We start from the raw sequence: 26,827 nt of genomic DNA, 5'->3' as shown, positions 1-26,827 counted from the left end.
ACGTTTTGGTTAGTAGGGCAGTGACACGTTTTGGTTGGTAGGGCAGTGACACGTTTTGGTTGGTAGGGCGGGGACACATTTTGGTTAGTAGGGCAGTGACACGTTCTGCTTGGTAGGGCAGTGACACGTTTTGGTTAGTAGGGCAGGGACACGTTCTGCTTGGTAGGGCAGGGACACGTTCTGCTTGGTAGGGCAGTGACACGTTTTGGTTAGTAGGGCAGTGACACGTTTTGGTTAGTAGGGCAGTGACACGTTCTGCTTGGTAGGGCAGTGACACGTTTTGGTTAGTAGGGCAGTGACACGTTTTGGTTGGTAGGGCAGGGACACGTTCTGCTTGGTAGGGCAGTGACACGTTTTGGTTAGTAGGGCAGTGACACGTTTTGGTTAGTAGGGCAGTGACACGTTTTGGTTGGTAGGGCAGTGACACGTTTTGGTTGGTAGGGCAGGGACACGTTTTGGTTAGTAGGGCAGTGACACGTTTTGGTTAGTAGGGCAGTGACACGTTTTGGTTAGTAGGGCAGTGACACGTTTTGGTTAGTAGGGCAATGACATGTTTTGGTTAGTAGGGCAGTGACATGTTTTGGTTAGTAGGGCAGTGACACGTTCTGCTTGGTAGGGCAGTGACACATTTTGGTTGGTAGGGCAGGGACACGTTCTGCTTGGTAGGGCAGTGACACGTTTTGGTTAGTAGGGCAGTGACACGTTTTGGTTTGTAAGACAGTGACATGTTTTGGTTGGTAGGACAGTGACACGTTTTGGTTGGTAGGACAGTGACACGTTTTGGTTGGTAGGGCAGGGACACGTTCTGCTTGGTAGGGCAGTGACACGTTTTGGTTATTAGGACAGTGACACGTTTTGGTTAGTAGGGCAGTGACACGTTTTGGTTAGTAGGGCAGTGACACGTTTTGGTTAGTAGGGCAGTGACACGTTCTGCTTGGTAGGGCAGTGACAAGTTCTGCTTGGTAGGGCAGTGACATGTTTTGGTTAGTAGGGCAGTGACATGTTATGCTTGGTAGGGCAGTGACACGTTTTGGTTAGTAGGGCAGTGACATGTTCTGCTTGGTAGGGCAGTGACACGTTCTGCTTGGTAGGGCAGTGACACGTTTTGGTTGGTAGGGCAGTGACACGTTTTGGTTGGTAGGGCAGTGACACGTTCTGCTTGGTAGGGCAGTGACACACGTGGTAGTTATGTTGGTTGGACTTGATTGGAAATTGTTCTAAAATACGTGGTATGTTGAATATTATAAACTGAGTGGTTTGAGCCCTGAATGACAACAGATTACTATTTACTGCTCTAATTACGTTGGTAACCACTTTATAATAGCAATATGGCACCTCAGAGGTTCGTGGTATATGGCCAATATACCACTGCTAAGGGCTGTATCCAAGGCACCCAGCATTGCATCGCGTGTAAGAACAGCCCTTAGCAGTGGTTTATTGGCCATATATCACACCCCATCGGGCCTTATTGCTCATTTAGACACTTATTACATACATTAAATGATCTTTACTCATTACTCTGATCTGAATGGTAGAACAAAATCGAAAGTTAATTAAATTCGTGGTCACCGAAGGGACAGAGAACATACAAGAAGCACCAGCAGTGCCATCCAATAGGACTCTGCCCTCTGGTGGTCAAGAGTGAAATAAAACGTATAACAACATAACACAATAACAAACAAACCACAACAAATACATAGAGAAACAGACAAAAAGGTTTTTATTAGGAGTGTAAATTTGCACAATTTAGTTGTGGTTCATTATGAATTAGATCCTTACAGCTTTACTATGCATGGCCATTCCTGTTAGCGGCATTATCTTCGAGGAGGGAAGGACGGGCTGGCACCCTATATAGTGCACTACTTTATACCAGGGCCCCATATAACTATGGTCAAAAGTTGTGCACTATATAGGGAATAGGGTGCGAGCTTTGGTCTAAAGTAGTGCACTATATAGGGAATAGGGTGCCAGCTCTGGTCTAAAGTAGTGAACTATAAAGGGAATAGGGTGCCAGCTCTGGTCTAAAGTAGTGCACTATAAAGGGAATAGGGTGCCAGCTCTGGTCTAAAGTAGTGCACTATAAAGGGAATAGGGTGCTATTTTATTAGTGGTTGGTAGGCAGGCAGTGCTTGAAGTTGAATAAGAAAAGGTTATTTATACAGTATATATACTGTACCTGTCAAAAGTTAGGAAACACCAACTTATTCAAGGGTTTTTCTTTATTTTTACTATTTTTCTACATTGTAGAACAATAATGAAGACATCACAACTATGAAATAGCAGATATGGAATCATGTCGTAACCAAAAAAAAGTGTTAAACAAATCTAAACATATTTTATATTTGAGATTCTTCAAAGTAGCCACCCCTTTGCCTTGATGACAGCTTTGCACACTCCTGACATTCTCTCAACCAGCTGTGTTATTATGTGTTATTTCATAGTTTTTATGTCTTCACTTGTATTTATTTATTTATTGTACCTTTATTTAACTAGGCAAGTCAGTTAAGAACAAATTCTTATTTTCAATGACGGCCTAGGAACAGTGGGTTAACTGCCTGTTCAGGGGAACAGTGGGTTAACTGTCTTGTTCAGGGGAACAGTGGGTTAACTGCCTTGTTCAGGGGAACAGTGGGGTTAACTGCCTTGTTCAGGGGAACAGTGGGTTAACTGCCTTGTTCAGGGGAACAGTGGGTTAACTGCCTTGTTCAGGGGAACAGTGGGTTAACAGCCTTGTTCAGGGGAACAGTGGGGTTAACTGTCTTGTTCAGGGGAACAGTGGGTTAACTGCCTTGTTCAGGGGAACAGTGGATTAACTGTCTTGTTCAGGGGAACAGTGGGTTAACTGCCTTGTTCAGGGGAACAGTGGGGTTAACTGCCTTGTTCAGGGGAACAGTGGGTTAACTGTCTTGTTCAGGGGAACAGTGGGTTAACTGCCTTGTTCAGGGGAACAGTGGGGTTAACTGCCTTGTTCAGGGGAACAGTGGGTTAACTGCCTTGTTCAGAGGAACAGTGGGGTTAACTGTCTTGTTCAGGGGAACAGTGGGTTAACTGCCTTGTTCAGGGGAACAGTGGATTAACTGTCTTGTTCAGGGGAACAGTGGGTTAACTGCCTTGTTCAGGGGAACAGTGGGGTTAACTGCCTTGTTCAGGGGAACAGTGGGTTAACTGTCTTGTTCAGGGGAACAGTGGGTTAACTGCCTTGTTCAGGGGAACAGTGGGGTTAACTGCCTTGTTCAGGGGAACAGTGGGTTAACTGCCTTGTTCAGAGGAACAGTGGGGTTAACTGTCTTGTTCAGGGGAACAGTGGGTTAACTGTCTTGTTCAGGGGAACAGTGGGTTAACTGTCTTGTTCAGGGGAACAGTGGGTTAACTGTCTTGTTCAGGGGAACAGTGGGTTAACTGCCTTGTTCAGGGGAACAGTGGGTTAACTGCCTTGTTCAGGGGAACAGTGGGTTAACTGTCTTGTTCAGGGGAACAGTGGGTTAACTGCCTTGTTCAGGGGAACAGTGGGTTAACTGCCTTGTTCAGGGGAACAGTGGGTTAACTGTCTTGTTCAGGGGAACAGTGGGTTAACTGCCTTGTTCAGGGGAACAGTGGGTTAACTGCATTGTTCAGGGGAACAGTGGGTTAACTGTCTTGTTCAGGGGAACAGTGGGTTAACTGCCTTGTTCAGGGGAACAGTGGGGTTAACTGCCTTGTTCAGGGGAACAGTGGGGTTAACTGTCTTGTTCAGGGGAACAGTGGGGTTAACTGTCTTGTTCAGGGGAACAGTGGGTTTAACTGCCTTGTTCAGGGGAACAGTGGGGTTAACTGCCTTGTTCAGGGGAACAGTGGGTTAACTGCCTTGTTCAGGGGCAGAACGACAGATTTTTACCTCGTCAGCTCGGGGATTTGAATGTAGAAAATAGTAAAATAAAGAAAAAACATTGAATGAGTAGGGTTAGGGTTAGGGCGTGTCCTGTATATTAGAGTTAATATTCTATAAGACGTTGCCAGTACTGTACTCAAGCTGTAGGAAATGTGAGATGTTGGTACTCTGTACCAGTGAGCACTCTTCTAACTAAAGCCCTGTTTGTCAAGCTATCGGTGGGTTACTCCCAAATGGCAATTCCCAATGTAGTGCACTATTTTTTACTGACGCCCTATGGACCTTGAGGTGAAAAGTAGTGCACCATAAGGGAACAGGGTGCCATTTTGGACTCACACAATGATTGTGTACAGTTTACACACCATACAAAAAGACCACTGAACTCTTCAACCTTGGAGAAGCACTTCACGAAAAACATACAAAACCTTGGAAAAGAACTTCACGAAAAACATACAAAACCTTGGAAAAGAACTTCACGAAAAACATACAAAACCTTGGAAAAGAACTTCACGAAAAACATACAAAACCTTGGAAAAGAACTTCACGAAAAACATACAAAAAGCTCAAAGATAACAAGACAATAGTAAAAAAGTTTAGCATTAGAGAGATGCTGAGTGTCTGTTGGTCATCGACAGACTCAAACAGTCAAATCAAATTGTATTGGTCGCATACCCATATTTAGCAGATGTTATTGCGGGTGTAGTGAAATGCTTATTAGGAGTGTTGTTAAAAACATAGAAAACACTGTAATAAAATCTAGTCTCTATTTATAATACTGATAGAAATGTACATACTTCTGCATTATAAAAAGAAGTAACCAGGAACTGCAACACGTAACATTTTCAATCCCCTTCGATGACTTCCATCTGTAGAGGATTTGTGTACATTTGAGCCCCTCCACCGTGGTTCTCTGGTTCTATGGTTCCTTGGTTCTAGTAGGGTTCCGTGGTTCTAGTTGGGTTCCGTGGTTCTAGTACACTGGGGCGGCGTTGCGAATCCCACAGCAGAGAACCATGGTGAAGATCATCTCAAAGATCTAGAATGAAAATCAACATCAACAAAGGAAGTCCAACAGCTGTCCAGGCGCGTCTCCGTGGTAACACTACTCACCATGATGACAGCGACCGCCAGGGCAACTAGACCAATCAGGTAGAGCTTCTCAGAGAACAGATCCTTCAGTTTCAGATGACAGCTCTAGTGGGAGGGGAACACAGAGCCAGAGGGTATCAGGACCTTCATTTAAACTGCTGTTTTTTCCCCTCCTGCATACTACTGTGCCGTGTAAAGCATTCATTCATATAATACATGGTGTTATTCTCTTCACGTGAAAAGGTGGTGTTGACAATATTGAAGTAGCAGTGTTAACACATATGGAATTGCAAATTCTGTACTGCCATTCCTTATCTCTATAAAACAAATCTTAAATTACAGCTCAATTTGAGCAAATATTGGAGACCCAGGTTCTAATCTAGCTTGTCACAAAAGCAGAAAACCACCTGTCTGCCTCATGTGATTTTTGACATGTGATTTTACATGAATGTGTGTGTACTGCAGTGGAGGCTCCTCGGGGGAGGAAGGGGAGGATCATCCTCCTCAGTGAATTACATAAAGAATAAAAATGTAAGTTATCCTTTTTAGATAAAACTATACTAAATATATTCACATGTCATTAAATAATTGATTAAAACCCACTGCAACATGGTGTAGCTGGAGGACAGCTAGCTTCCGTCCTCTTCTGGGTATATTGACTTCAATACAAAACCTAGGAGGCTCATGGTTCTCACCCCCTTCCGTAGACTTACACAGTAATTATGACAGCGTCTGGAGGACGTCCTCCAACCTATCAGAGCTCTTGCAGCATGAACTGACATGTTGTCCACCCAATCAAAGGAACAGAGAATTAATCTATTACTGAAAACACAAGCTATTGCTAGCTAGCACTGCAGTGCAAAAAAATTTGGTGATAGTTGACTCAAAGAGAGAGAAAGACAATAGTTGAACAGTTTTGAACAAATTTGTTTCTTTAAAAATGAAGGAGAAGCAAGACCGAGAGAGAGATATTTTGTTGTATTTTTTTCACTTTCACTTACTTAGCTAAGTGACTGCAACTGGCTAGTTTAGCCTACTCAAATCCCCAGCTCAAACAGAGAGGGATGCTATGTTAGCTAGCGGGCTAAGGCTATCAAACAGAGAGGGATGCTATGTTAGCTAGCGGGCTATGGCTATCAAACAGAGAGGGATGCTATGCTAGCTAGCAGGCTATGGCTATCAAACAGAGAGGGATGCTATGCTAGCTAGCAGGCTATGGCTATCAAACAGAGAGGGATGCTATGCTAGCTAGCGGGCTATGGCTATCAAACAGAGAGGGATGCTATGTTAGCTAGCGGGCTATGGCTATCAAACAGAGAGGGATGCTATGTTAGCTAGCGGGCTATCCAACACTGGAACTCTTTCAAGTCAAGGTCAACTTTTGGTTTTATAAATGTATTGCCATCGGGTTTACTAACGTGCTAGTTCTAGGTGCTATGTTGACTATGGTGTTAACTAATATGGTGACAACAATGTACAGTAGGCTGTCTGTAGTGGTTAGTGTTTATGTAATGAAGGTTTGGCTTGGAAAGTCAACCAATATGCTGTAATAGAAATAAGACCGTGCTCATTAAATACGTTATTGTTCTCCATCTTAAACGGCACCGACCACCACCGGTGTACTGTACCGAAGGTTTCAGCAGGGCATCTTCCAGGCTCTTCTTGGGACACAGGGCTCCGGTCACTTGTACGAATAAGGGGGAGTCGTCTCCTTTACCACAGCAGTCCAGCTAACGAAAACACAGGTAGAGACAACCGATTAGTCATGCCATTTCTCGATTGATTCATTGATTGATTGGCAATTTTTCTCCCCCCCCCCCCCCAGCCCTCCCGTAATGTGCTACCGAACCATCACACAACAACTATCACATTGAGGAGAACACATTTCATAGAGGTATGGTAACAAACATTAAAAGACCCCACTGAAATAACTCTGTAAATCAGCCGTGCATCTATTTCTCCTCATCAAATGACAGATATATATTTTCAACCAACTACCGCCATATGATCACATGACTAGATTACCACTATGACAAGTTAACAGGTGTATAGGACGCTGGTGAGAGTGGTGACCTACGGTCTCGTGGAACACCTCCAGGACTTTGATAGCAGCTGTTTTGCTGGGAGAGTCTACGACTTCCACTGACTTGATGTACGCCTCATCATAGAAGGTTATCATCTCCTTGGAGATCTGGAACAGAAGGCTGTAGTTAGGAGTGTGGACAATGTCTCTGTGTGTGGATGGGGGTCGGTGTGTGTGGATGGGGGTCGGTGTGTGTGGATGGGGGTCTGTGTGTGTGGATGGGGGTCTGTGTGTGTGGATGGGGGTCTGTGTGTGGATGGGGGTCTGTGTGTGTGGATGGGGGTCTGTTAGGGTGTGATCTAGTGTCTTACTGTGTCTCGGTTACTGAATCCCCAGATCCCAGCAGCCACCTCACAGACGAACAAGCACACTAACATGAAAAAGAACTGAAAGAGAAAGAAACATAAACGGTTCATTTGTCAACCTTTTATAATTAGGTATACATGTAATCTCAGGGCTTTACATTGTTCTACTTTACTGAGGGCCAAAATCTAACTTGATTTTACACAAAAATTATTGGACCATGAGAGAGTGAGCTGGAGGGCTTGTTAGAGAGAGAGAGAGAGAGAGAGAGAGCGAGAGAGAGAGAGAGAGAGAGAGAGAGAGAGAGAGAGAGAGAGAGAGAGAGAGAGAGAGAGAGAGAGAGAGAGAGAGAGAGAGAGAGAGAGAGAGAGAGAGAGAGAGAGAGAGAGAGAGAGAGAGAGAGAGAGAGAGAGAGAGAGAGAGAGAGAGAGAGAGAAAGAATGCCTCACATCACCATTCAGCCCTCAGATGTCATGCTTAAAAAGTACCCCCTGGATATAACAACACAATGTCAGATCTCCCTCCTCCTTGACAGAGCACAATAACCCCCCTGTGAAGGCCCAATGTACCAATCAAATCACATTTTATTTGTCACATACGCATGTTTAGCAGATGTTAGTGTGGGTGTAGCGAAATGCTTGGAAAAAAACATACATATCATATTTTATTTTTTATTTTACCTTTATTTAACTAGTCAGTTAAGAACAAATTCTTATTTTCAATGACGGCCTAGGAACAGTGGGTTAACTGCCTTGTTCAGGGGCAGAACAACATAACTTGTCCACTGGCAACAATCCCACAACCCTGTCATTTCAAGCACCCTGCTATACCAACTGAGCTACATGAGCAATGAAGAGTCTGGGATGGGCAACTCAATCATCAAACTATACTTCATTAACAAACAGATGGGAAGAGAACCAGCTGGTTAACAGTGTAAACAGCTTCAAGACCTCTCCGAAGAAAAAGAACCAGCTGGTTAACAATGTAAACAGCCCACAGACTTCCCCCAAGGCAGACAACTAGCTGGTTAACAGTGTAAACAGCTTCAAGACCTTCCAGAAGGCAGAGAACCAGCTGGTTAACAATGTAAACAGCCCCCAGACCTCCACGAATGCAGAGAACCAGCTGGTTAACAGTGTAAACAGCCCCCAGACCTCCCCGAAGGCAAAGAACCAGCTGGTTAATAGTGTAAACAGCCCCCAGACCTCCCCGAAGGCAAAGAACCAGCTGGTTAACAATGTAAACTGCCCCCAGACCTCCACGAATGCAGAGAACCAGCTGGTTAACAGTGTAAACAGCCCCCAGACCTCCCCGAAGGCAAAGAACCTGCTGGTTAACAGTGTAAACAGCCCCCAGACCTCCCCGAAGGCAAAGAACCAGCTGGTTAACAGTGTAAACAGCCCCCAGACTTCCCCGAAGGCAAAGAACCAGCCGGTTAACGATGTAAACAGCCCCCAGACCTCCCCGAAGGCAAAGAACCAGCTGGTTAACAATGTAAACAGCCCCCAGACCTCCTCGAAGGCAAAGAATCAGCTGGTTAACAATGTAAACAGCCCACAGACCTCCCCGAAGGCAAAGAACCAACTGGTTAATAGTGTAAACAGCCACACCAGTCTGGGACATAGGATAAAAAAGATGAGCTAGCAACTCAGACTGAGGACAACCCTCCCCAAGACTAGGATCCAGGTGGACCAGATGCCTGTTGGTGGCTATCGCCCCATGTATTATCCTCCATTGGAGGTCAGCTGTCCTTGTATCAATTGGCAGCGTGTATAGAGACCATCAGCAGCCTTTTGGGAAAGCGATTGGTCCAAACAAAATCAGCCCATCTCGTTGATCTCACCCCTGCCAGGGAGGACGCGTGCGATACTTTTACACATATTGTGAACATCGCCTTTCTTCCTACTGCCATGGATTCCCCCAGTTCTGGGGTCTTGAAAGACAGCATCATACCCTCACCCACCTGCACCGCCCTCTCAGCAGCAGTGGTGACATTCAGAGTAGGGATAATGTAATCTTGGCCCTCCTTCCACTGGTCAGTGTGTGTATTGTTGGACACAAGTTGCTGGAAAGGATTCAGAGACCTCTGTTACCAGCTGCTTCAGCAGGCCGGATGACCGGACCTCTGTTAACAGCTGCTTCAGCAGGCCGAAGGACCGGACCTCTGTTACCAGCTGCTTCAGCAGGCCGGATGACCGGACCTCTGTTACCAGCTGCTTCAGTAGGCCGGATGACCGGACCTCTGTTACCAGCTGCTTCAGCAGGCCGGATGACCGGACCTCTGTTACCAGCTGCTGCAGCAGGCCGGATGACCGGTCCTCTGTTACCAGCTGCTTCAGCAGGCCGGATGACCGGACCTCTGTTACCAGCTGCTTCAGCAGGCCGGAGGACCGGACCTCTGTTACCAGCTGCTTCAGCAGGCCGGATGACTGGTCCTCTGTTACCAGCTGCTGCAGCAGGCCGGAGGACCGGACCTCTGTTACCAGCTGCTGCAGCAGGCCGGAGGACTGGACCTCTGTTACCAGCTGCTTCAGCAGGCCGGATGACTGGTCCTCTGTTACCAGCTGCTTCAGCAGACCGGATGACCGGACCTCTGTTACCAGCTGCTGCAGCAGGCCGGATGACCGGACCTCTGTTACCAGGTGCTTCAGCAGGCCGGATGACCGGACCTCTGTTACCAGCTGCTTCAGCAGGCCGGATGACCGGCCCTCTGTTACCAGCTGCTTCAGCAGGCCGGATGACCGGACCTCTGTTACCAGCTGCTTCAGCAGGCCGGATGACCGGCCCTCTGTTACCAGCTGCTTCAGCAGGCCGGATGACCGGACCTCTGTTACCAGCTGCTTCAGCAGGCCGGATGACCGGACCTCTGTTACCAGCTGCTTCAGCAGGCCGGATGACCGGACCTCTGTTACCAGCTGCTTCAGCAGGCCGGATGACCGGACCTCTGTTACCAGCTGCTTCAGCAGGCCGGATGACCGGACCTCTGTTACCAGCTGCTGCAGCAGGCCGGATGACCGGACCTCTGTTACCAGCTGCTTCAGCAGGCCGGAGGACCGGACCTCTGTTACCAGCTGCTGCAGCAGGCCGGAGGACCGGACCTCTGTTACCAGCTGCTTCAGCAGGCCGGAGGACCGGACCTCTGTTACCAGCTGCTTCAGCAGACCGGATGACCGGACCTCTGTTACCAGCTGCTTCAGCAGGCCGGAGGACTGGACCTCTGTTACCAGCTGCTGCAGCAGGCCGGATGACCGGACCTCTGTTACCAGCTGCTTCAACAGGCCGGATGACTGGACCTCTGTTACCAGCTGCTTCAGCAGGCCAGATGACTGGACCTCTGTTACCAGCTGCTTCAGCAGGCCGGAGGACTGGACCTCTGTTACCAGCTGCTTCAGCAGGCCGGAGGACTGGACCTCTGTTACCAGCTGCTTCAGCAGGCCGGAGGACTGGACCTCTGTTACTAGCTGCTTCAGCAGGCCGGATGACTGGTCCTCTGTTACCAGCTGCTTCAGCAGGCCGGAGGACTGGACCTCTGTTACTAGCTGCTTCAGCAGGCCGGATGACTGGACCTCTGTTACCAGCTGCTGCAGCAGGCCGGAGGACTGGACCTCTGTTACCAGCTGCTGCAGCAGGCCGGATGACTGGTCCTCTGTTACCAGCTGCTTCAGCAGGCCGGAGGACCGGACCTCTGTTACCAGCTGCTGCAGCAGGCCGGAGGACTGGACCTCTGTTACCAGCTGCTGCAGCAGGCCGGAGGACTGGACCTCTGTTACCAGCTGCTTCAGCAGGCCGGATGACTGGACCTCTGTTACCAGCTGCTTCAGCAGGCCGGATCCCCGATCTCTCGTCCAGCTTCACCACTACTCATGCTCTGCATCTTGTACCTCAACTACATAACCAACGTTCTGTAGTAAAACTGTTCCCATGTGTATAGGGCTTTAGAGGTATGCCCTGACATATTTGCGGTGTCATGCTGCCCTCTAGTGGTCACTCACCGTTCCAAGAAGACACTGAGATTCCTGGATGGCACCGTAGCAACCGAGAAACCCTACAAACATCATCACAGCTCCTACAGCTATCAGGATGTACACACCTAGAGAAGAAGAGAGGAGAGGAGAGGAGAGGAGTGAAGAGGAGAGGAGAGGAGATAAGGAGAGAAGAGTTTAGATAAGTTTGTGAGATATGGAATGTGTGTGTGAGAGCACACCACCAGATGGTAGTCAACCTCCACAAAACCCAAATGTTGTGATGGAGTCGTTGGTGTTTCCCCTGACGTGGTCCCAGTGACACGACGTCTGAGACGAAGCGGACATCCTGTAACATTCTGTTACTGGAACAGAAAGACATCAACTTCCCAGATCCATCCTGACTGAAAGGGAGGAGTTAGTACACACACACACACACACACACAGCGCATGCACACGCACACGCACATACACACACACACACACACAGCACACGCACACGCACAGCAAAGCAGACCAAGGCATGACATGCCTCCCTCCCCTCTCCCCAGAAACGATTGAGTTAAACATTTTCAGGAAAATCTACCTAATCTTGTCCTTTTCCGAAAAATTTGCAAGGCCTTCTCAGTAATCCTGGTGTTTCCGTTCCAACTGGACATGCTGTTTTAAAGCACATAATACCAGTGAAAACAATCTGTAGAAAAATACAGATGGATCTAACGGTTTCTTCTCTGGACACTGGTTACCGGTATTAAACCCTACAAAAACAACTTTCCTCAGTGAACTTTAACCTCTGACCTCCAGCACCGTCTAACTCCAGGAAATAGGAGCACCTGATTTCCTTCGCCGCAGGGTAACTTACACACACACACACACACCAGTCAGAGTGTGTACTGCCTTCCTGAGACCCTGGAGTGTTGATTATCTTTTCCCTGGATAGTTACTGTAGCTCTGTGACCGCCTGCTAATGCTATACAATAAAGGGTTGGTGACATAAATAGCACCCTCTTTCCTTCAAATGGCACCCTCTTTCCTTCAAATGGCACCCTCTTTCCTTTAAATGGCACCATCTTTCCTTCAAATGGCACCATCTTTCCTTCAAATGGCACCCTCTTTCCTTTAAATGGCACCCTCTTTCATTCAAATGGCACCATCTTTCCTTCAAATGGCACCATCTTTCCTTCAAATGGCACCATCTTTCCTTTAAATGAGCACCCTCTTTCCTTTAAATGGCACCCTCTTTCCTTCAAATGGCATCATCTTTCCTTCAAATGGCACCATCTTTCCTTCAAATGGCACCCTCTTTCCTTCAAATGGCACCCTCTTTCCTTCAAATTGCACCCTCTTTCCTTCAAATGGCACCCTCTTTCCTTCAAATGGCACCATCTTTCCTTCAAATGGCACCATCTTTCCTTTAAATGGCACCCTCTTTCCTTTAAATGGCTCCCTCTTTCCTTCAAATGGCACCATCTTTCCTTCAAATGGCACCCTCTTTCCTTCAAATGGCACCCTCTTTCCTTCAAATTGCACCCTCTTTCCTTCAAATGGCACCATCTTTCCTTTAAATGGCACCCTCTTTCCTTTAAATGGCACCCTCTTTCCTTTAAATGGCACCCTCTTTCCTTCAAATGGCACCCTCTTTCCTTTAAATGGCACCCTCTTTCCTTTACAGCACCTTATGGACCCTTGTCAAAAGTAGTGCACCCTATTCCCTATTGGCCCTGGTCAAAAATAGTGTACCCTATTCCCTATGGGTCCTGGTCAAAAATAGTGCACCCTATTCCCTATGGGTCCTAGTCAAAAATAGTGCACCCTATCCCCCATAGGGTTCTGGTTAAAAGTAATGCACTACATAGGGAATAGGGTGCCATTTGAGAGCCAGACAAGGAGCATCACTATGACAACACCCTGTAACCTCTGACAGGGTGTGGGGACAGGCCCTATAACTGAGTGTACAAAACAATAGGAACACCTGTTGTTTCCATGAACATAGACTGACCAGGTGAATCCAGGTGAAAGCTATGATCCCTGATGTCACCTGTTCAATCCACTTCAATCAGTGTAGATTAAGCATTTTGAAGCTTTGAGACAATTGAGACATGGATTGTGTGTGTGAAATCAAATGTTATTGGTCACATACACATGTCAATATTAGGAAGGTGTACCTGGGTTTTTTTTGCACACTAGGTGTATATAGGCATGGGTGACAGGAAGGAAAATGACAGCCCTGTATGGTGACACATTCCTGCACTTTTGTCTGATGAGGCTCTTCCTCATTACATTACATTATATCTTCTCTCTCTCTCTTTCTCTCTCTCGCTCTCTCTCTGTCTCTGTCTCGCTCTCTCTCTCTCTCTCTCTCTCTCTCTCTCTCTCTCTCTCTCTCTCTCTCTCTCTCTCTCTATATATATATATATATATATATATATATATATATATATATATATATATATACACAGTTGAAGTCGGAAGTTTACATACACTTAGGTTGGAGTCAATAAAACTCGTTTTTCAACCACTCCACAAATTTCTTGTTAACAAACTATAGTTTTGGCAAGTCGGTTAGGACATCTACTTTGTGCATGACACAAGTCATTTTTCCAACAATTGTTTACAGACAGATTATTTCACTTATAATTCACTGTATCACAATTCCAGTGGGTCAGAAGTTTAACATTTCACACAGAAGTTCTGACATTTCACATTCTTAAAATAAAGTGGTGATCCTAACCGACCTAAAACGGGGAATTTTCACTAGGATTAAATGTCAGGAATTGTGAAAAACTGAGTTTAAATGTATTTGGCTAAAGTGAATGTAAACTTCTGACTTCACCTGTATCTCTCAGTGTGTGTGTGTGTGTGTGTGTGTGTGTGTCTCTCTCACTTTCTCACTCTCTCTCTTTCACTCTCGGTTTCTCCCTCTCTCTTTCTCTCTCTGTCATTCGCTCTCTCTCTTTCCCTCTCTCTCGGTTTCCCCCTCTCTCTCTTTCCCTCTCTCTCTCCCCTCTATTTCTCTCTCTATAGCTCGCTCTTTCAATTTCAATTAAATTCAAAGGGCTTTATTGTCATTGGAAACATATGTTTAGAGATATAACATTACACTCACCAAAGTTTTAAAAGAAAATAGACATTTATTCTATAGACACATAAATATAGGTTTCTCCGCTGGTTTCCCTTCTCTCATGGCAACGGGGCCACAAATCTTGCTGCTGTGATTGCAGACTGCGGTATTTCTCCTAACAGACATGGGAGTTTATCACGGTTTTATTTATTGTCAAATTCTTTGTGGGTCTGTGTGAAATGTGTGTCTGTAATGTGGTCATAGATTTGGCAGGAGGTTAAGAAGTGCAGGTCCGGTTCCACCTCATTTTGAGGGCATTGGGCACATAGGTCCACATAGGCTTTCTCAATAACAAGACTATGCTCACGGAGTCTGTCTCTCTCTCTCACACACACAAACACACAAACACACACATACACACCCTGCTGAGCGAGGGAACGGGTGACCATGCATGTTGTGTAAATGATTTGATTACTAGTTGATAACTATAACCCCACATTCAAGTTATTCTGCCAATCAAATATTATGTTTAAAAAAACAATTCAACTACATGTAGCAGGTCAACATCAAGGCTTTAATCACCAACGGCACTTCTTCAACCCTCTCCACCCACTAGTCTGACCGAATCAACTACAGAGTCCACCTTCACAAAAAGACAGAGGATTACAATTACAGATTACTTCCCCAAGACACACAGTCTGAGAAAGCTCGGACACGCTGCCCTTGCAGCAATAACTAACTAGTTCAGCTGGTCTGGTAGGAGGGGAGCCTAGGAGTCTGTGTATATTTATATATTCTCCTACATAAACACCAGTTTGGTGTTTCAGACAAGCTAAAAACATCCTCTCTCAACTCTAATTTATAACAAGCCCAGATGTACAAGGTTTATTTGAATTATGCAAGGGCGTGTGTTTGAGGGGTAGGAGAGAAGAAAGCCTCTCTTGATGTTCCTTTGGGTGGGCCTACCCTGCCACCGTACCCTTCCAATCATCAGTGAGCCCTGCTGGGTTGGGTTGGTTTGTTCTCTGATATAAAAATAGTTTTATCCTCTCTGTACACTTAGCTGCGGTAAGTACGGGAGTGGAGAAGTTTGAATTAATGGGCGTACAGTGTGTACATTTTACTACCAAAACTAACAAAATAGAAGAAGCACACAACACAGACCTTTTGAAAACGTTCAGAACATGTACATTTACCATGTACTGTATATTACCATGTACATTTACCATGTACTGTATATTACCATGTACATTTACCATGTACTGTATATTACCATGTATATTACCATGTATATGTACCATGTATATTTACCATGTACTGTATGTTGCCATGTATATTTACCATGTACTGTATATTTACCATTAATATTTACCATGTACTGTATATTTACCATACAGTACATATATTACCATGTACAGTACATATATTACCATGTATATTTACCATGTACTGTATATTATATTACTGTATATTACCATGTACTGTATATTCTATTACTGTATATTATCATGTATATTTAACATTTATATTTATCATGTACTGTATATTACCAACTACATTACCATGTACTGTATATTACCATGTATATTTACCATGTACTGTATATTTACCATGAATATGTACCATTTACTGTATATTCACCATGAATATTTACCATGTACTGTATATTTGCCATGCATATTTACCATGTACTGTATATTTATCATGAATATTTACCAGGTATATTTACCATGTACTGTATAATACCATCTGCATTTGAATATTTACCATGTACTGTATATTACCATGTACATTTACCATGTACTGTATATTACCATGTACATTTACCATGTACTGTATATTATATTACTGTATATTACCATGTATATTTACCATGTACAGTATATTACCAGGTATATTTACATTTACTGTATATTACCATGTATTTTTACCATGTATATTTACCATGTACTGTATATTACCATGTACATTTACCATGTACTGTATATTACCATGTATATTTACCATGTACTGCATATTATATTACTGTATATTACCATGTATATTTACCATGTACTGTATATTACCATGTACTGTATATTACAATGTATATTATACCATGTACTGTATATTATATTACTGTATATTACCGTGTACTGTATATTACCATGTATATTTATATTTTTACCATATTTACCATGTACTGTATATTTACCATGTATATTTACCATGTACTGTATATTACCATGTACTGTATATTACCATGTTTATTTACCATGTACTGTATATTGCCTTGTATATTTATAATGTACTGTATATTACCATGTATATTTACCATGTACTGTATATTACCATGTATATTTATCATGTACTGTATATTACCATGTATATTTACCATGTACTGTATATTACCATGTATATTTACCATGTACTGTATATTACCATGTTTATTTACCATGTACTGTATATTACCATGTACATTTACCATGTTCTGTTTATTATATTACTGTATATTACCATGTATATTTACCATGTACTGTATATTACCATGTATATTTACAATGTACTGTATATTACCATGTATATTTACCATGTACTGTATATTACCATGTACATTTACCATGTTCTGTTTATTATATTACTGTATATTACCATGTATATTTACCATGTACTGTATATTACCATGTATATTTACCATGTACTGTATATTACCATGTACTGTATATTACCATGTACTGTATATTACCATGTATATTTACCATGTACTGTATATTACCATGTATATTTACCATGTACTCTATATTACCATGTATATTTACCATGTACTGTATATTACCATGTACATTTACCGTGTACTGTATATTACCATGTATATTTATATTTTTACCATATTTACCATGTACTGTATATTTACCATGTATATTTACCATGTACTGTATATTACCATGTATATTTACCATGCATATTACCATGTACTGTATATTACCATGTACTGTATATTATATTACTGTATATTACCATGTATATTACCATGTACTGTATATTACCATGTACTGTATATTACCATGTACTGTATATTACCATGTACTGTATATTACCATGTATATTTACCATGTACTGTATATTACCATGTATATTTACCATGTTCTGTATATTACCATGTACTGTATATTACCATGTTTATTTACCATGTACGGTATATTACCATGTATAATTATCATGTACTGTATATTACCATGTATATTTACCATGTACTGTATATTCCCATGTATATTTACCATGTACTGTATTTTACCATGTATATTTACCATGTACTGTATATTGCCATGTATATTTACCATGTACTGTATATTACCATGTACATTTACCATGTACTGTATGTTACCATGTGTATTTTTAAGTGTGCACTAGGGGTCAGAGTTAGAAGAGGCTGAGAGAGAAGTAAGTGATGGGTGAAATAATTCAGTAGACCTTAACTCTGCAGGACCTGGGACACACACACACAACCCAACACACCCCTAGGGGTGGGACACAACCCAACACACCCCAGGGTTCACACACAGATATTGAAACAACAACAATATTGAAATGTTTTGTAGATACTTACTGATATAGAAGGTGCTGGGAGCCTGCTGATCTTCAAACTGCTGCATGAGAAGACTGCTGGTCTGGTTGTCATGACGAAGCCATAGAGCCACTCCCAATATCACACCTCCAGCCAACTGTCAGAGAGAGAGAGAGAGACAGACAGACAAACAGACAGACATAGAGAGAGACAGACAGACATAGAGAGAGACAGACAGACAGACAGACAGACCGACATAGAGGGAGACAGACAGACATAGAGAGAGACAGACAGACAGACAGACAGACAGACAGAGAGTCAGTTAACACATTCTTCCTGTTAGTTTGTCTTCTCTGCTGTACCCCTGCTTGCTCTTTGGGGTCTATGCCGGGGGGGGGGGGGGTACTATAAAGCACTTTGTGACAACAGTCACCCTCTCCAACAGTCACCCTCTCCAACAGTCACCCTCCAACAGTCACCCTCTCCAGTCTGTCAGTGTTAGTGAAAACCTAGCTGGTGGCTCCGTTGTCCTCTCCAAATAAGCAGGAAATCGAATCCTCAGTGTGAAGAGAGTTATAGAGAGAGACTGTCATTCTAGCAGCTCACCAGTAAAAACAACAGTAAATCACAGAGGAGCTAGGCTCCAGGATATGCTGTGGGACTTTTAATGATAAGGAGTTTTTCCCCCCTAAAATAGGGTTGAATGAAAAGCAAGAGGGGGAAAAAAAATGCTTGCAGAATCGCACTGGGCACCAACAAGCCTCTCTAGCCTCAACACTACCAAGTAAACATACTTTGACCGCAGACTACATCATACTAAGTAATTCTACATTTGAGGGAGTTATATCCAAAACCCTGTATCCACCAATTTTTCACATTGTTGTTTTTTCCATAAGAAATGATTGCTTATCTTCATGTGTGTGTGAAAAAAACTATTACTGTTCTCAGGATGTTTTATTTATAGATTTTAGATGTGTATTAAAATAAAAATAATAAAGTTTTGCAAAACACTATACTGTATATCGATTGTTTAGCTGGAATGGAATGTTTGCATCCTGTATATTAGACTGTGATATGTGGTTGTCTCATTTAGCTATCTTAAGGTCAATGCACTAATTGTAAGGCACTCTGGGTAAGAGCATCTGCTAAATTAGAAATGTCAAATGTAAATGTTTTACATACAGATCTCATATTAATGTATTGATTCATTAAAAAAAATATATATATATATATATTTATATCATTTGTACAGTTCTTTATTGAAAATGTAGTTAATTGTCCCATTTGACTGTGTAAAACCTAGCAGTGCTACTTATTTCTCTGAGAGTGTCGCAGATATATAGCTTTTTTTGCAAACAAACATGATTATTTGTCTCTCTGAAATGAAACCATCAAGTGATATATTTCAAATCAATTCATGTCAGTCATTGAACAACCCCATGTGATGATTATATAGTGGGAAAAAAACACGGCAAAATCTACTTCCTAAATTCTTCAGAACAATAAAAAGCTAATTTACCAACATTTCTGAACATGGATATGTAGAGTTTTGGAACGAGACTCTTCATTTGAGCCTGAACCTGAGCAAACCATTAGAGTCACAACATCTTATCTACTGCAGTTCATTTGAAAAAAGGAAGCATGTAGGAACAAAGGAAATGTCAATAAAAATAAATATTCCCTCCCCCCCCAATCTTCCAAATCAGACCTGGGTTCAAATGGTAATTGAAAACATTTCAAATACTTTTACAATGTTTGATTGAGAATATTTGGTGCAATGGAAATAATAGAATAGCTTTTTTTTTTTAAAGCATACCCAGTCCTCCTGGCTCATCAGGCAGACTGAAGCAAGCGCTGAAAGTATCGGAATGATTCCAAGTACTATTTGAAACCATGCAGGTCTGCTTCCCATTTGCCTGGAACATCTGGCAAAAAACTGGATGGAGTCACACTCACACGCTTCCTACTACAACACACACACACACGCACAAACTATCTCCGTGTTTCTGTTGTGAGCAACAGTAAAATACTAGGCTTTTATGTCTCAATCTATAAATTCTACAATGCAATTGTTGTTGGATTGTATGTGTTATGTGTAGGGAATTATTGAAAAGTGAATTATCGAAAAGTGTATGGTATCTCCTTTAGGACAGGCTTACTATTTTGAGCCGTTACAGTTTTCACACGGTTAAATCTTCAGTTGGACCATTGAAAAATATAGGCCTATCCTACGAGAGAACCTCACACGATATAACAGTTTGTGATACAGTCTCATAGGATATATACCTATATGAAAGTAGTATTGAATGGGAGCTCATCAGTACCTCAGTGATACTCTGTGGCTGATCTGAAATAGACAGGTTGGTATCACAACAGTTGGAGTATGACTTAAGTTCTATGACAAGCTAAAAGATTTAAGAAGATTTAAAACATTTAAGATGCACTTTTATCGACCCGAGATTGAAGAAGTGTGTCGATAATAATCCATATTAAAAATACGAGATTTATAAAAAAAACATTTAAAAAAAGTCTCAACTCACCCAGAAAACAAAATTAAAGAAAAATAGCATGAATTTAATGCACAATGTGCAGCCCACTACTGTCATGATGCTCGAGTGTTCAGGTCCGTTCTTAAAAAGATAAATAAATTATTAAGGTGCACGAGTGATACCAAGATTATGTCCAAGATTCTAAGAAGAAGGACCGTTAAGAGATTCTCCTCCCTTTATAGCAACTTAACATCTGTGACAGAGGAACTCGAGGTCTGTCCTCCTTCTACTCGAGAAACTCCTCCTTCTACTAATGAGTGTGTAAGCCAGACTGGAGACTGAGGTGGTATAGACATGGAGAGAAGGGCGCTGCCCACCAAGTGGCGAGGGTGGTAGAATAGGGTGATGCCCACCAAGTGGTGAGGGTGGTAGAATAGGGTGATGCCCACCAAGTGTTGAGGGTGGTAGAATAGGGTGATGCCCACCAAGTGGTGAGGGTGGTAGAGCAGGGTGATGCCCACCAATTGGTGAGGATGGTAGAACAGGGTGATGCCCACCAAGTGTTGAGGGTGGTAGAACAGGGTGATGCCCACCAAGTGGTGAGGGTGGTAGAGCAGGGTAATTCCCACCAAGTGTTGAGGGTGGTTGAGCAGGGTGATGCCCACCAAGTGGTGAGGGTGGTAGAGCAGGGTAATTCCCACCAAGTGTTGAGGGTGGTTGAGCAGGGTGATGCCCAACAAGTGGTGAGGGTGGTAGGGCAGGGTGATGCCCAACAAGTGTTGAGGGTGGTTGAGCAGGGTGATGCCCACCAAGTGGTATAGACATGGACAGCAGGGCTTGGCTCTCTTATCATCTTATAGGCTATAGAAGTCAGGAATAGCTGAGTCATATAGTGGTTGGTAGGGTATAGTGGTTGGTAGGGTATAGTGGTTGGTAGGGTATAGTGGTAGGTTGGGTATAGTGGTTGGTAGGGTATAGTGGTTGGTAGGGTATAGTGGTTGGTAGGGTATAGTGGTAGGTTGGGTATAGTGGTAGGTAGGGTATAGTGGTAGGTAGGGTATAGTGGTAGGTAGGGTATAGTGGTAGGTAGGGTATAGTGGTAGGTAGGGTATAGTGGTAGGTAGGGTATAGTGGCTGGAATTTTTTGTTCATTTTTGTTAAAACTGCCAAGTTGCCCCTTTTTTTAAACTTTTTTGGTAAGGTTGCTTGTTAGTTATCCCATTACAAACAAGTAAACAAAGTAAAGTAAACAAATGTGGATTTATTTTCCACCAATTGGAGCCACATCAAAATGTCTGCAAGAATCAATGTCTGCAAGATCTCATTAAGACAGTATACTACATAACAGAACCGGATATAATAGGATAGTACTGTACAGCATACCACCTAGACAACATATGTGCTTCGATTGACACTAAAACAAATGGCTATTGAATGGTGATTGACACTTTGTTATCATCATTTGCTCTAAAATTTCACTCACTGCACATCACTCAAAACAACTCTGTAAGCTACTTGGTGAGGTATAACTCAACAAGATCGAAATACATATACACATACTCACCTTCCAGACAGTAGCAGCATCCAGCTGATGGAATGAGCCGGCGCTCTGTAAGCTTTTCAGAAGAGGACTGCGCAAGGAGATCCAGACTGAACTGGCACGTCGAGACGACAACAACCTGTCCTTGGACGCACTCATCACGATGGCCTACTTTGGGAGCGTCGATAGTTGCTTCTCTCCTTTCCTCCTTCTCTCCTTCCCTCCTTCTCTCCTTCCCTCCTTCTCTCCTTCCCTCCTTCCCTCCTTCTCTCCTTCCCTCCTTCCCTCCTTCTCTCCTTCCCTCCTTCTCTCCTTCCCTCCTTCCCTCCTTCTCTCCTTCCCTCCTTCCCTCCTTCTCTCCTTCCCTCCTTCTCTCCTTCTCTCCTTCCCTCAGTGACCACTCTGTATCAGAGCCTGAACACATGGCGGGTGGGAAACAGTGCATGTCCCTCATGTCCAGTTTCTACGGTGATAGTGGATTCCAGTTTCTACGGTGATAGTGGATTCCAGTTTCTACGGTGATAGTGGATTCCAGTTTCTACGGTGATAGTGGATTCCAGTTTCTACAGTGATAGTGGATTCCAGTTTCTACAGTGATAGTGGATTCCAGTTTCTACAGTGATAGTGGATTCCAGTTTCTACGGTGATAGTGGATTCCAGTTTCTACAGTGATAGTGGATTCCAGTTTCTACGGTGATAGTGGATTCCAGTTTCTACGGTGATAGTGGATTCCAGTTTCTACAGTGATAGTGGATTCCAGTTTCTACAGTGATAGTGGATTCCAGTTTCTACAGTGATAGTGGATTCCAGTTTCTACGGTGATAGTGGATTCCAGTTTCTACAGTGATAGTGGATTCCAGTTTCTACGGTGATAGTGGATTCCAGTTTCTACAGTGATAGTGGATTCCAGTTTCTACGGTGATAGTGGATTCCAGTTTCTACAGTGATAGTGGATTCCAGTTTCTACGGTGATAGTGGATTCCAGTTTCTACAGTGATAGTGGATTCCAGTTTCTACGGTGATAGTGGATTCCAGTTTCTACGGTGATAGTGGATTCCAGTTTCTACGGTGATAGTGGATTCCAGTTTCTACGGTGATAGTAGATTCCACTTTCTACAGTGATAGTGGATTCCAGTTTCTACAGTGATAGTGGATTCCAGTTTCTACGGGGATAGTGGATTCCAGTTTCTACAGTGATAGTGGATTCCAGTTTCTACAGTGATAGTGGATTCCAGTTTCTACAGTGATAGTGGATTCCAGTTTCTACAGTGATAGTGGATTCCAGTTTCTACAGTGATAGTGGATTCCAGTTTCTACAGTGATAGTGGATTCCAGTTTCTCCGGGAACTTTATTGACCACACCCTTGCCTCATCTCTGAACATCACCTCTTTCCAACTCTCCTCTCCGTTTCCAGTCCAAGCCCTTGATAAATCAGCCACTAGGATCCGGAACCATCGCACATATCACCACAGCACTCACCCTCACCGTAGAGTCCATTCATCTGGAAAACATTCCCTTCTTCATCATTAGTGCACCAGTTCACAAGATCATCCTCGGCCTCCCATGGTTCCAACTCCATAACCCAACCATCTCATGGTCAAGGATGAGAATCACGGACTGGGCACCCGAATGCCGGAGGACCTGCTTTCCCCGCCTCCTCTTGAGTTCTCTCTGGTTTCCCTACTGTCCCTACTGTTCCAGTGTTCCAGCAGGTCTTCCAGCATTATGGCCTTCCGGTGGACATCGTGTCCGACCGTGGCCCCCAATTCACATCACGGTTATGGAAAGCCTTCATGGAGAAGCTCAGGGTCACGTCAGCCTCACTTCCGGGTATAAGCCTCAGTCTAACAGGCAGGTGGAGAGGATGAACCAGGAGCTAGGAAGGTTCCTGAGTAGCCACTTCCAGGACTGGCAGGGGGAGTGGGCCCGATTCATTCTCTGGGTGGAGTACGATGAGAATTCATTACATCAATCCTCCACTGGGCTGACTCACTTCCAGTGTGTTACCCTCTAACAGCCGGCCTTGACTCCATGGACACCGGGCCAGACCGAAGCTCCTGCTGTCACACCCTGACCATAGTTTACTTTGTATATTTCTATGTTGTGGTTGGTCAGGGTGTGATCTGAGTGGGCATTCTATGTTTCATGTCTAGTTTGTCTAGTTCTATGTTCGGCCTGATATGGTTCTCAATCAGAGGCAGGTGTTCGTCATTGTCTCTGATTGGGAACCATATTTAGGTAGCCTGGGTTTCACTGTGTGTTTGTGGGTGATTGTTCCTGTTTTTGTGTTTGCACCAGACAGGGCTGTTTTGAGTTCTCACGTTTCTTGTTTTTTCGTTAGTTTGTTCATGTATAGTGTCGTGAATAAAATACAATGAACAACCACCATGCTGCGCTTTGGTCCGCCTCTACTTCACAAGAAGAGAATCGTTACAGAATCACCCACCACAACAGGACCAAGCGGTGTGGTAATGGGCAAAGGAAAAAGCAGCAGCAGGAGCAGCGCGAGGAGGTATGGACATGGGAGGACGAATTAGACGGTAAAGGACCTTGGGCTCAGCCAGGAGAGTATCGCCGCCCCAAGGAAGAACGGGAGGCGGCGAAAGCGGAGAGGCGCTGGTATGAGGAGGCAGCGCGGCGTCGTGGATGGAAGCCCGGGAGTCAGCCCCAAAAATTTCTTGGGGGGGGGCTAACAGGGAGTATGGCTACGCCAGGTAGGAGACCTGAGCCAACTTCCTGTGGTTACCGGTGGGCTAGAGAGACCGGGCAGGCACCGTGTTATGCTGTGGAGCGCACGGTGTCCCCAGTGCGGGTGCACAGCCCGGTGCGGTACATTCCAGCTCCGCGTATCGGCCGGGCTAGAGTGGGCATCGAGCCAAGTGCCATGAAGCCGGCTCTACGCATCTGGTCTCCAGTGCGTCTCCTTGGGCCGGCTTACATGGCACCAGCCTTGCGCACGGTGTCCCCGGTTCGCCTGCATAGCCCAGTGCGGGCTATTCCACCTCGCCGCACTGGCAGGGCGACCGGGACCATTCAACCGGGTAAGGTTGGGCAGGCTCGGTGCTCAAGAGCTCCAGTGCGCCTGCACGGCCCGGTCTATCCGTCACCACCTCCACACCCCAGCCCTCCGGTGGCAGCTCCCCGTACCAGGCTGTCTCTCCGGCCCATCCGTCCAGAGCCTTCCTCCTCTCCAGCGCTGCCGGAGTCTCCCGTCTGTCCGGCGCCGCTGCCGGAGCCTCCCGCCTGTCCGGCGCCTCTGCCGGAGCCTCCCGCCTGTCCGGCGCCTCTGCCGGAGCCTCCCGCCTGTCCGGCGCCTCTGCCGGAGCCTCCCGCCTGTCCGGCGCCTCTGCCGGAGCCTCCCGCCTGTCCGGCGCCTCTGCCGGAGCCTCCCGCCTGTCCGGCGCCTCTGCCGGAGCCTCCCGCCTGTCCGGCGCCTCTGCCGGAGCCTCCCGTCTGCCCGGCGCCTCTGCCGGAGCCTCCCGTCTGCCCGGCGCCATCGGAGCTTCCCGTCTGCCCAACGCCGCCAGCGCCGCCCGTCTGCCCAGCGCCGCCAGCGCCGCCCGTCTGCCCAGCGCCGCCAGCGCCGCCCGTCTGCCCAGCGCCGCCAGCGCCGCCCGTCTGCCCAGCGCCGCCAGCGCCGCCCGTCTGCCCAGCGCCGCCAGCGCCGCCCGTCTGCCCAGCGCCGCCAGCGCCGCCCGTCTGCCCAGCGCCGCCAGTGCCGCCCGTCTGCCAGGAGCCGCCAATGCCGCCCGTCTGCCAGGGGCCGCCAGTGCCGCCCGTCAGCCAGGGGCCGCCAGTGCCGCCAGTCAGCCAGGGGCCGCCAGTGCCGCCAGTCAGCCAGGGGCCGCCAGTGCCGCCAGTCAGCCAGGGGCCGCCAGTGCCGCCAGTCAGCCCAGCGCCAGTGCCGCCAGTCAACCAGGGGCCGCCAGTGCCGCCAGTCAGCCAGGGGCCGCCAGTCAGCCAGGGGCCGCCAGTGCCGCCAGTCAGCCAGGGGCCGCTAGAGCCCCTCCGCCCGGAGCAGCTGTCCCTCTGTCCCGAGCAGCTGTCCCTCTGTCCCGAGCAGCTGTCCCTCTGTCCCGAGCAGCTGTCCCTCTGTCCCGAGCTGTCTCTTAGGAGGGTCACCTATCTAGGGACGCTAAGGAGGTGGACAAAGACTATTATGGAGTGGGGTCCACGTCCAGCGCCAGAGCCGCCTCCGCGGACAGATGCCCACCCAGACCCTCCCCTATAGGTTCAGGTTTTGCGGCCGGAGTCCGCACCTTGGGGGGGGGGGTACTGTCACACCCTGACCATAGTTTACTTTGTATATTTCTATGTTGTGGTTGGTCAGGGTGTGATCTGAGTGGGCATTCTATGTTTCATGTCTAGTTTGTCTAGTTCTATGTTCGGCCTGATATGGTTCTCAATCAGAGGCAGGTGTTCGTCATTGTCTCTGATTGGGAACCATATTTAGGTAGCCTGGGTTTCACTGTGTGTTTGTGGGTGATTGTTCCTGTTTTTGTGTTTGCACCAGACAGGGCTGTTTTGAGTTCTCACGTTTCTTGTTTTTTCGTTAGTTTGTTCATGTATAGTGTCGTCAATAAAATACAATGAACAACCACCACGCTGCGCTTTGGTCCGCCTCTACTTCACAAGAAGAGAATCGTTACACCTGCGGTGGATGAGTGGTTCAGGAGCGCAGAAGAAGTATGGAGCGATGCCCACGTGAGACTCCAGCGTGCCGTCCATCATCAGAAGGAGCAGGCGGATCGCCATCGCAGGGAGGAACCCGTGTTCCACCTGGTGATCGGATCTGCAAGAAGCTGAGCCCCCGGTTTGTGGGGCCGTTCAAGGTTCTCCGGAGGGTCAACAAGGTGACATAGATGACAGCTCCCAAGTGACTACCGT

The 26,827-nt window shown here is 45.7% G+C and overlaps 1 protein-coding gene across 3 annotated transcripts; it reads right to left on the bottom strand.

Moving 5' to 3' along the window:
* Positions 1-1,697: 1,697 nt before the first annotated feature.
* LOC110521185 (CD81 antigen) lies at positions 1,698-20,722 on the bottom strand. 3 transcript variants are annotated; one of them, XR_016495058.1, is made up of 9 exons: positions 20,451-20,722; positions 17,953-18,067; positions 11,336-11,433; positions 7,352-7,426; positions 7,035-7,148; positions 6,586-6,687; positions 4,979-5,062; positions 4,396-4,904; positions 1,698-4,293 (listed from the first exon to the last, which is right to left on the bottom strand). XR_016495058.1 is itself a non-coding variant. In XM_036969344.2 (8 exons), exons 1-8 carry the CDS (start codon positions 20,514-20,516, stop codon positions 4,839-4,841), a joined length of 720 nt encoding a protein of 239 aa, XP_036825239.1. In that variant the 5' UTR covers positions 20,517-20,722; the 3' UTR covers positions 2,202-4,838. The 3 variants fall into 3 exon arrangements, 1 of the variants encoding a protein (XP_036825239.1); XR_016495059.1 differs by having other exon boundaries at positions 2,202-4,327; XM_036969344.2 differs by having other exon boundaries at positions 2,202-4,904.
* Positions 20,723-26,827: the final 6,105 nt, after the last annotated feature.

Source organism: Oncorhynchus mykiss, chromosome 4, assembly GCF_057628025.1.
Source record: "Oncorhynchus mykiss isolate SJ-2025 chromosome 4, ASM5762802v1, whole genome shotgun sequence".
Taxonomy (NCBI): domain Eukaryota; kingdom Metazoa; phylum Chordata; class Actinopteri; order Salmoniformes; family Salmonidae; genus Oncorhynchus; species Oncorhynchus mykiss.
The sequence above is the reverse complement of the archived record's forward strand: the minus strand, read 5'-3'. Positions and strand labels throughout refer to the sequence as shown.

Coding starts and splice junctions, on each gene's coding strand:
- LOC110521185 (XM_036969344.2), bottom strand. CDS start 20,516: ATGACAGTAGTGGGCTGCACATTGTGCATTAAATTCATGCTATTTTTC. Junction 11,434..17,952: donor TCCCAGCACCTTCTATATCA/GTAAGTATCTAC, acceptor CTTCTTCTCTAG/GTGTGTACATCCTGATAGCT. Junction 6,688..7,034: donor TGGAGGTGTTCCACGAGACC/GTAGGTCACCAC, acceptor TGTTTTCGTTAG/CTGGACTGCTGTGGTAAAGG.